Source organism: Eulemur rufifrons, chromosome 17, assembly GCF_041146395.1.
Source record: "Eulemur rufifrons isolate Redbay chromosome 17, OSU_ERuf_1, whole genome shotgun sequence".
Classification (NCBI taxonomy): Eukaryota; Metazoa; Chordata; class Mammalia; order Primates; family Lemuridae; genus Eulemur; species Eulemur rufifrons.
The window spans coordinates 64,734,837-64,746,880 of record NC_090999.1 but is presented as its reverse complement, the minus strand read 5'-3'; the positions used below and the strand labels follow the sequence as shown (position 1 = coordinate 64,746,880).

Sequence of the window (12,044 nt, the reverse complement as noted above, 5' to 3'; positions counted from 1 at the left end):
CTCAGCTTATTCAGTGTGAAGACAAAGAAGATGAAGATATTTATGATGATCACTTTCACTTAGTGAATAGTAAATATATTTTCCCTTCCTTATGATTTTCTTAATAATGGTTTCTTTTCTCTAGCTTATTTTATTGTAAGAATATAGTATATAATACATATAACAAACAAAATATATGTTAATTGACTATGTATGTTACAGTTAAGGCTTCCAGTCAACAGTAGGCTACTAGTAGTTAAGTTTTCAGGAAGTCAAAAGTTACACATGAATTTTTGACTGCATGGCAGGGTCAGCACCCTAACCTCTGTGTCATTCAAGGGTCAACTTTATACTGTTGTAAGGTTTTACACTTATATGCAAAAAGGCATAATACTATTTGACAGTTGACTGGGAACAGTTAAAGATATATATTATAAACACTAGTGCAATCATTAAAAAAGAGATATAAATATATACTTCTATATGTGTAAGTATATTGGATATAAGTAATAATCCAATGTGGAGATGAAAGAAAACCATTAAAAACACTCAACTAGTACCAAAGATGTCAGCGAAAAAAGGGAAAATAGAACAAAGAAAAGGGACAAAAAGAAAACAATCAGCAAGATAGTAGACTTAAATCTAATTTGTCAACAATTACATTAAATGTAAGTGACGTGAACAATGCAATTAAAGGCAGAAATTGTCAAATTATATCTAAAAAGTAACACTTGACTCTAGACTGTCTATAAGAAGCCCATTTTATATAAAAGAATACAAAATTTGTACATACCAACATTTCTCAAAAGAAAGCTAAAGTGGCTGTATTAGTATAAGACAAATCTCAATGATATTAAGCCTGGGACACCTGTGTAGACTACACAACGTTATAAAAATTACAAAAAATGGTAAGAGAAATGGTCTCACTTTGACTGCATCACACTTCTTCCTCACCCAAACTGGCTTAGTGCCACACAGAAGATTCCCCAGGGCTCACGTTTCTACAGTGGGCAAAGAAAACTGAAGGCAGACATCCAGCTGCTGTAGAATTCTGCGACACTTCCCAGGAAGCCCACCCCAGCGTCACCTCAAAGGGAGCACAGGGGGTAATGGCACAGCTATACTATCCGAGTTAGGAAGAAGCAAGGCAAAGAGGCAGAGCTCACAGTAACCAGGGCACAGATCTTGCTGGTAGCTCAGTGCACCTGCCATCGGTGGCACCTGATGAATGGTACCAGCTAACAGCACGGCCCACCTGCAAAGTTGAGATGGTTGCTCTCAGAAATGGTGGGAAGTTCCACTGGGCTGGAATCCTCAGGTAGCCACCTTCAGGCCCAGCCTCAGACTCTACCCCAAGGCTCCACCCAGGGAGTGAAACACCATGTTACAATTTGCTGAAGATCAGGGCTAGTTCTGCCCCAAATGGGAGTTTAAACACGATTTTTGTGCAGCCTCAACATCCATCCCAAGTCCCTGCTCAGGAGGAACAGGACTGCCACAGAGCGTTTCAGCAAGGAGTTGGGCTAGTTCTGCCATACTCAGGAGTTTAAACAGTGCTCAGGGCAGCCTCTAAACCCATTCCAAGACCCCACCTAGGGAGAGTAATGTCCACCACAGTATATTTGAGCAGAGTGCACGGGTTAGTTCTGCTACACTCAGAAGTTTAAACACTACCGAGCTCAGCCTCAAAGTCTACCCCCCCCCCCCACCCCGCCAAGGCCCTGACTAGGCAGGGAGGCAAACCTCAACCATGTATTTGTACTGAGCATAGCAGCTAGTCCTGTCCAGCCCAAGCAGCGACTCTACCTAATATTGTGGCTCAGACAGCAAACTTGTCCAACTGCAGATCTTAAACCCCCACTTAGCCAGGGAATACACTTGGTGCCTGGCTAACTGAAGGCAATTGCAGTGCCCAGCCAGGAGCTCTACCTGATTAGAGAGTTAAGCCAATGTTCTCATGTAAAGTGTAGAGCCCAGCCAGCATACTTCCCCCTCCTGAAATCAGAGCAAAGGCAAGCAGTCCAGCTACATACAGAACTGAGAAGCAAGCTCTGCCTACCTGGAGTCATTACCAGCTGGTCTGTACAGAATCACAGACTACATAGTGAAAGTCTATCCCCGCCAAAGAACACCTATAAAAGCTGGAAAAGGTGCATCTCCTCAGATGCACAGACACCAAGGCAAAAACACAAGGATTACCAAGAATCAGGAAATCATGACATCTTCAAAAGAAACTAACAAAGCTCCAAAAATAGGCATTAAAGAAAAGGAGATCTATGAAATGACAAATAATTCAGAATAATCCTCTTAAAGAAGTTCAGTGAAATACAAGAATATACAGATAAAAAACTAAATAGAATTTGGAAAACAATACATGAACAAACCTCATGCTCATGGTAACCACGTAGGAAAATCTACAGTAGATGTACAAAACGTAAGTAGAATGGAATCAAAGTAAACCACTACAGAAAACCGTCAAATCACAATGGAGGACAGCAACAGAGAAAGAAACAAAGTCTATAAAAATTAACCAGAAAATAAATTACAAAATGGCAGTAGTAAGTCCTTAGCTATGAATAATTACTCTGCATGTAAACAAATAACTTTTCCAATCAAATGACACACAGTGGTTAAATAGATTAAAAAAAACAAGAGCCAACTATATGCTGCCTACAAGAGTCTAACTACACCTTTAAGGACACACACAGTCTGAAAAACAAGGGATGGAAAAGGAAATTCCATGCAAATGAAAATCGAGAGCAGAGCTAGCTATCAGACAAAATATGCTAAGTAGAAAAACTGTAAAAACAGAGAGAAGTCATTATATAATGATTAAGAAGTCAATTCATCCAGGTGATATAACAATTCTAAGTACATATACATTCAACATTAGAGCACTTAAATATACAAAGCAAGTATTCAAGGACCTGACAGAAGAGATGGATTACAATATGGTCACGTGTCACATAATGACATTTTGGTCAATGACAGACTGCATGCACGATGGTGGATGTACAAGGTCATAATTCCATATTTTTACTGTACCTTTTCCATGTTTAGATATGCACAGGTATGCAAACACTTATCATTATGTTACAAATGCCTACAATATTCACTATAGTAACACGTTGTACAGGTCTATAGCCTATCAGCAACAGCCATACCATATAGTTGAAGCGTGTAGGCTACACCACCTAGGTTTGTGTAAATACACACTATGATGTGCATACGATAAAATTGCCTGACACATTTCTCAGAAAATGTTCCCATCATTAAGCAATGCATGATGTACAAGAATAGGGGACTTTAACACTCCACTATCAAAATGGACAGATCATCCCAGAAGAAAAATTAGTAAGGAAACATTAGACTTGAACCATAATTTAGACCAAATAGACCTAACAGACATATACGTAATATTTCATCCAAAAGCAACAGAATACACATTCTTCTTTAGTGCACATGGAATAGTATCCAGAATAGATCATATGTCAGGCCACAAAACATATCTGAACAAATTTAAGAGGACTGAAATTATATCAACTATATTTTCTGAACCTAATGGTATGAAACTAAAAATCAGTAACAGGAGAAATCTTGGAAAATCCACAAACACATATAAATTAAACAACATGCTCCTGAACAACAGATGGGTCAAAGAAGAAATCAAAAGAAAAACCAAAACATCTTGAAACAAATTATAATGGTAAAATAACATATGAAAACTCATAAGACACAACAAAACAGTTTTAAGAGAAAAACTCATAGCAATATATGCCTACATCACAAAACAAAGATCTCAAACAATCAAACATTATACCTCAAGGCACTAGAAAAGGAACAAACTAAACCCAACGTCAGCAGAAGAAACGAAATAACAAAGATCAGAGTAGAAATAAACAAAATAGAGATGTGGAAAAAATAGAAAATAATCAATTAAACAAAGAGTTGGCTTTTTGAAAGAATAAAGAAAATCAGAAAACCATTAGCTAGACTAAGAAAAAAAGAGAGAAGATTCAAATAAAACCAGAAATGATAGAGTAGTAATTACAACTGATACCACAGAAACACAAAGGACTATAAGAAATTACTACAAACAATTACATGCCAAACAAACTGGATAACCCAGAAGAACATGATAAATTTTTAGATATATACAATCTACCAAGACTCAATCATGAAGAAATAGAAAATTTTAATAGATCAACAAGTAAAGAGATTGAATCAGCAATAAAAAGTATTTCATGAAGGAAAAGCCCAGGGCCTGATGGCTTGCTTCACTGCTGAATTCTACCAAATACTAAGAAGAACTAAGACCAGTTCTTCTCAAACTCTTCCAAAATATTGATGAGGGGGAGGGGATACCTCTTCTTTCTTTTTAAAAGACCAGCATTACCCTGATACCAAAGCCAGACAAGGACATTACTAAAAAGAAAATAGGCTAATATCCCTGATAAACACAGATACAAAAATCCTCAATAAAATACTAGTAAACAGAATTCAACAGCACATTGGAAGAATCATTCACCATGATCAAGTGAGATTTATCCCAGGGATGCCAGGATGGTTCAACATACACAAATCTGTAAACGTGATACACATTTACAGAATGAAGGACAAAAAACCATATGATCTTCACATTGATACAGAATAAGCCCTTGACAAAATTCAACATCCTTTCACCATAAAAATTCTCACCAAACTAGGCATAGAAGGAACATATTTCAACACCATAAAAGCCATATATGACAAGCCAAAAGACTGTATGATTATATTAACAATATAATCAATGGTGAAAAGTTGAAAGTCTTTCCTCTAACATTAGGAAAAAGAGAAGAATGCCCACTTTCATCACTTTTATTCAATATAATACTGGAATTCCTTGTCAGTGTAATTTTGACAAGAGAAATAAATGAAAGACATCCAAATTGGAAAGAAAGAATTGATATTGTTACTGCTTGCTGGTAACATGATCTTATATATTGAAAACCCTAAAGATTCCACCAAAAAAACTGTTAGAATAAATAAGTACAGTAAAGTTGTGGTATACAAAATCCACATGTAAAAACCAGTAGCATTTCTATACAATAAAAAGAAAGTTTCCAAAAAGGAAATCAAGAGAATAATACCATTTACAATAGCTACAAAAAAATAAATAAAATACTTGGGAATAAATTTAACCAAGAAGGTAAAAGACCTATACACTGAAAACTATAAACCATTAATGAAAGAAATTGAAGATAACATAAAGAAATGAAAAGATATGCTATGTTCGTGTATTGGAAAAATTAATATTGTTACAATGTCCATATTACCTAAAGCAACCTACATATTCAATGCATTCGCTATCAAAACTACAATCTCATATTTCATAGAAATATAAAAAGCAATTCTAAAATTCATACAGACCCATAAAAAAACCTAAATAGCCAAGGAAATCATGAGCAAAAGGAACAAAAGTGAAGGGATAACACTACCAGATTTCAAAATATATGACAAATAGAGAGTAATTGAAACAGCATGGTTCTGGCCTAAAAATAGACTCTGACCAAAAGAACAGATAGCCCGGAAATGAACCCATACATGTATTGTTAATTAATTTTCAACAAAAGTGCTAAGAATACCATTGGGAAAAGTACAGTTTCTTCAATGAATGGCATGGGGAAAACTAGATATTCACATGCAGAACAACAAAATGTGACTCTTATCTTACACCATATATGAGTATTAGCTCAAAATGGATTAAAGACTTAAACATAATAACTGAAACTGTAAAACTACTAGAAGAAAATACATGGGAAAAACTAGGCAATGATCTTTTTGGATCTGACTCCGAAAGCTCATAACAAAAACAAAAATAGAAAAATTAGATTATATCAAACTAAAAAGCTTTTGCATAGCAAACAATTAAGTGAAGAGGCAACCTATGCAATGGAATATTTGCAAGCCATACATGAGAAAAATGGTTAATATCCAAGATATTAACTGATGATAAGCAACTCAAAACTCAACTGCAAGAAAACAAATAACCTGATTAAAATATGGGCAAAGGACCTGAATGACATTTCTCAAAAGAAGTACAAATGGCCAACAGATAAATTAAAAAATACTCAACATCACTATTTGTTAGGGAAATGAAAATTAAATCTCATATCTGTCAAAATGGCTATTATCAAAAAAAATGAAAGATGATTATTGGCAAGGATGTGGAGAAAAGGGTACCCTAGTACACTGTTGCTGGGAATGTAAATTAATACAGCAATTATGGGAAACAGTATGGAAGCTCCTCAAAAAACTAAAAAAGTTACCATATAATCCAGCAATGTCACTTCTGGGTATATATCCAAAACATTTGAAATCAGTATGTTAAAGAGATATCTGTATTCCTATTTTTATTACAGCATTATTCACAACAGCCAAGTTATGGAATTAATCTAAGTGTCCATCAACAGATGACTAAAGAAAATGTGGTATATACACACAATGGAATATTATTTAGCCTTTAAAAAGAAGGAAACTGTCATTTACGACAACGTGGATGAACCTGGAGGACACTATCCTAAGTGAAATGATCCAGGCACAGAAAGATAAACACTGTGTGTTTTCACTTATTTGCAAAAATCTAAAAAAATATAGATTTATGAAATCTAAAAAATTTGAACACATAGAAACAGAGAGTAGAATGGTGGTTACTAGCAACTGGAGAGTGGGGGAGAATGAACAGAAATTGGTCAAAGGGGTACAATATTTCAGTTGTACAGGAGGAATAAATGATAAGTATTTCAGGTAATGGAAAATATAAATAAAAATTACCAAAATTAGAGACATTAAAAAATACATATGCAAGTAAAACATGTTGTCAAAATAAAGCAAAAACTAATAGAACTAAAAGGGATAATGACAAATCCACAGTCATAGTTAGAAAATTAAAAATTACTCTATCGGTAATTGGTGGAATAATATATAGTGATCTATTATCTTGGGATCTTGTTAAATTTATTAATTAGTTCCAGTATATTTTTTAGTATATAGCCATGTCTTTTGGAATTAAAGACAATTATTTTTATTTCTTTCTCCCCAATTTTATGCCTCTTATTTATTTATTTGGCTTTCTGCACTGGTTAGTACATCTAGTAAAATGCTAAATATTAATAGAAATGGTCAGATATAGCATTCCTATCTTGTTCCCAATCATGGGGGAAAAAGTCTTTTACCATTAAATATGATATTAAGTTTAGATATTTTCATAGATGTCATTTAACAAGTAGAGGATACAAAAATTCTTAACAAAATATTTGCAAATAGAATTAGCAATACATTAAAAATGGATAATACACCACGATGTTCAGTTTATCTCAAGAATACAAATTTGGTTTAACATTTAAGAATCAATCAATATGATTCACCATATTAACAGAATAAACGAGAAAAGTCAATTATCTGAATACATGTAGATGAAAACTTTCAGAATAATCCATTTATATTTAATAACAGCATACCAATACATGAAGTACCTAGGAATAAATTTAACAAAATATGTACAAGACTTAGGTAATAAAAACTATTAAACATTAGTGACAAAAATTAAAGAACTAGAGAGATACAGAGTACACGGATAGAAGACTCAATATTGTTAACATATCAATTCTCCCCAATTGACCTATAGATAAAAATATAATTCCAATCAAAATCCCAGCTTGCATTTTTATAAAAATTAACAAGCTGATTCTAAAATGTATATGGAAATACAAAGGATCCAAAAATCACTGAAACAATTTTGAAAAAGACTAAGTTGGAAGATTCTTACTACCTGATTTCAAGACTCAATATGAAAACACAGTAATTAAAAACAATGTGGTGTTGGTATAAGGTAGATGTATAGATTACTGGAACAAAATGAGGAAATCTAGAAATAGACCACACAATCAACTGATTTTCAACAATAATGCCAAAGTAACTGTAGGAAACTTCAACTCTCATACACTGCTACTGGAAATGTAAAATCGTACTACTTTGAAAAACAGTATGGAATCTTCTTATACTGTTACATACACAATTGATATCTGAGCAAGTAATTTCATTCCTAGATATTTCCCAAGAGAAATATAAACATGTCTCTATATGAATATTTGTACTGAAACGTTCATTGCAGCTTAATTCCTATTCGCAAAGACAGAAAACATCCCAAATGTCCACTTATACATGAATAAACAGATTGTGATATATCCATAGAGTGAAATAGTACTCAGCAACAAAAAGGAATGAAATGCTGACACATGCATCATGAATGAATTTCAAAAATACTATGATAGGCAAATGATGCTACATCAAAGGAGTATTTTCAGAATCATCCTACTCATATAAAACTCTAAAAAATGACAAATCTATTTTACAGTGATAAAAAGACAATCAGTGCTTGTCTGGTATTGGTGGTACACAATTAAATGTTCAAGGACACAAGAGAACATTATATGATGATGTAAATATTACAGATCTTGACTATAGTGAGAGTAAAATGGGTATATAAATTTGTCCAAATTCATCAACATATACACTTAATACGGGTGGCATTTTATTGTCTATAAATTATATTTAAATAAAGGAGATAAAAACTTCCCCTAAAAAAAAAGGAATGACAGTCTCAGAATACAGTTTACCCAACAAGGCTTCTAAAAATATATAAGGGAGAAAATGAAATGAAATCATGATGGAAACGGTATGAAACAGCATGAACCATGAAAAGTGTACAAAAAAAGGCCTTTGTGATAAAGTAGTACTTTACTAGCAAAAACAAAAAGTATTTCAAAACTAAAAATAAAAAATCTCCTAATTATTGTTTTCTTTTTTATTTTGCTCTAGTTGGCCAAAAGAAATAACATGGAAAATAAAATAGAGATACCCAGAATAATCTAAAGCAATACCATAAAATAGATTTTGTTCTATTAGAGACACACAAACTTAAATGAGCAGTATGGCTTACCTAGGAGATCAAGGAGTACATCACCATAGTTCATTTGGACTAAGTTAATAATTGCAATGAAATATAAAAAATTATTAATACAAACCAAAATTGTTTTATCATTCATTGCTTTAACTTCTCTGTGATCACATCCTACCTTACAAGAGAATCACTTCGTTTATCAGCTCTGACGAGGAGGACAACTTTCCATCTATGGAAGGCTCCTGGAGCACCAGTGCGTTTCAGTTCTTCACGCCATCTTTTGGGTGCAGATTGCATTTGTGGTGAATAATGGGAGTCCTTTTCAATTTTATATCCCCATTCATAAGTTGTTTCATCAAGCCATCTGCCACTTTTGGCACTATGAATTATGTAATCCTTAGTTAATACCCACTTTCCTAGAAAGCAAATGAACTGTCAGTCAGAAAACAATTTTGGTTCTGACAAGTGATAAGCAATAAAGACCAAATATCAAATAAAAGTCAACCTTTTTTTTTTTTTTTTAACATGGGACTCTTACATTACCAACATTATCTTTGAACTATTTTTTTTTTGATAGTGAGAGGTATACAACATCACTGAACATTGTATATAATCTTTTCCATGACAAATAATTAATTATAATTCTAAATGTTACTAAATAAAACATAAATGTAAGGTGTTAAAAATCCAAAATACAATGTGGTATTACTTTAATTATTACCACCATCATTATTCATTATTTTAGGTTAGGTTTATATTCTCCCTTCTATGCTGAAAGCTTTTTCAGTAATGTTCACAGCACTATTACACTTTGTAAAACAAATTTATTGAGTTAGAAAATTTTTCAGGGCATTTATTAACAGTTTCTTTGGGCATCAATGATCTTTTTAAATAGTACAGACAATGTATGTTTTCACTGGTAGAGTTAATAAGAAATCCAAGGGTTTTTCTGGTAAGTTAAGCTATAAAACAATATATCCCCTGAGTTACATACACTTTTGTGTTTTGTGCAAGCAGTAGACTAATGATATGCCAGATCAATCATAGTAAACTATAAAAGGAGCATCAATGGTGACAAAGGGAGAGAGAAGACCAAGTCCTAATTTATGTTTATAGAATTTAATATCTTAGTAAAATAAAATAGGACCACCATTGCTTCACTGGCCAACAGGGATAGGAGGGGAAGCAGCAGAAAGAGAACAAAAACACTATTTCTAGCGATAGATCAAAGAAAAGAAACTTGACTGAGAACAGCTGATGCTTGAACAAAAGCTTAAGGTTTTGATATTTTGTGCCAATCTTTTTGTTAAAACATTTTTTTCTTAAAGCACTTATACTAAGTCTTTGGTGAACTAAACATTTCTGCCTGTTTAATACATTTTTCGTGTTACCAAATTTTACTCAGAAGAGTAATAAGGCAAAAAATATATCAAATATTATCAGAAAAATATCAGAAAAACATATTTATATTTGATATACTAAACATGCTATCTTTCCGGGGACTAAGATACTTTTTTTTTTTTTTTTTAACATGAAGGTTTTATTCAAGGGTTGGGGAAGGCAGTTAACTTACCTGCTGCACAAGCTGCTAAAAATTTCTCACTCTTACACAGGCGCTCAGCTATAAGATGTGTACAATTTTTGTATTTCTGGAGAGGAAAATCCACATGAAGAAATGTTACTAAGATTTCCTTTATAACACATCCATTTTATTTGTACAATATCAAAGGGGGATTTTATCGTTCTTAGGGCCAATATTTTTTAATTCTAGTTATTTTTCAAGTATATATTGAAAATTTTGTTAAGTTTCTATACTCACCTCACTCTTAATAAATGTGCAGTCTAGTTTTAAAAGCAATTTGCCTAGAGCTTCTTTTTCTTCCATCTTAAATCCTGTCATTTGGATGATATGCTTTGGGGTACCATCTTCCATCTAACATAAATACACATACGGAAGACAACATATGTTAAAGATATTCACAGGATTGACATTATTATTTTTTCTTAACTGAGTGCTAAAATAAAAACTAAAATCATTAAACATGTAAGGCTTAACTGTAAATACCAATGTTAAAATTACATACAATAGAAACTAGTTTTAAAAGTTTTTTTTCTCAAAATGTGACCTTAAATAGAGATTTTTTTTTTTTCTGGTTTTAACATTAAAAGTCGGCATTACTACATTACTTGCCACCAAATCACACTGATGAATTAATAGAATTCTCTCGAAAAGGATAGAAACTTTAACAGTAGCTTCATTTTAAAACTACTGTTGCTAAGGGCTTTTGAAACAAGTACCACTGTGGACAATGAAACAATAGGATTTTATATTGATTTTTAAAGTGTGGACAGATACTAAAGAACATGTATAAGTCACTGGAGAAGATAATATTAAACAGAACTCACGATCCCACAGCATTTACATACAATAATTTAGTACAGTAGGTAAACATAATGATCCTGGATCCTATTCCCAATTTCTTAACTTTGCATCATATATTAATTTCATCACTTACAAGATAGACTGAGAGTCACATGGTTTTTACAAGTTTATTTTTACAGGGACCTTAATCCATACTTCAGTGTAGTTTACAAAGTACTTTGTGTTTAGGGGGTACATAACTCACATAATTTCTAAGTAGAGTACAATTTTATTTACATGAGGTTAGAACTGTAAAAATGGGATAGCATCTTAGATAAAAATCTCTTTACAGATGAGGGAAGCAGGGACTAGAGAAATCAGGGCAATTTGTCATTTCTCTAACAATTTTGTCACCATAGCTGTGGATTAATATTTAACTAATGCCATAGGCAGTTCACCAGCAGTGGCTATTTTCAACAACCAAAGAAACAATACCTTTCTTTCAACACAATTAAAAGTAAACTTCAAAAACTGTTAACTATTTGAGCCCAGGACTAACAACACACAGCTGATTAAATGTAAAATGTTCTTTATAGAAATTCTATTTTCAAAGACTAAACTATATAGACATTAAATATACACACATACATATTTATTTAAAGGTTGAGATTCATTTAAAATACAAATTGAAACAAAGTCTCACTATAAACAATTTAAAGCATTATTCAGAGTTAGGAGTGAATCTTTGTTTCTTCTTGCTTA

General features: G+C 32.8%; 1 protein-coding gene across 1 annotated transcript in view; it reads right to left on the bottom strand.

Moving 5' to 3' along the window:
* SLF1 (SMC5-SMC6 complex localization factor 1) overlaps nucleotides 1–10,853 on the bottom strand; it is a 58,926-nt gene extending 48,073 nt beyond the window's left edge. The window contains exons 1-3 of the mRNA XM_069491899.1: nucleotides 10,740–10,853; nucleotides 10,494–10,569; nucleotides 9,096–9,336 (exon numbers count right to left, since the gene is read on the bottom strand). Of these exons, the coding sequence (XP_069348000.1) occupies nucleotides 9,096–9,336; nucleotides 10,494–10,569; nucleotides 10,740–10,853 (431 nt within the window). The remainder of the gene's footprint in view (nucleotides 1–9,095; nucleotides 9,337–10,493; nucleotides 10,570–10,739) is intronic.
* Between the last annotated feature and the right edge of the window lie 1,191 nt (nucleotides 10,854–12,044).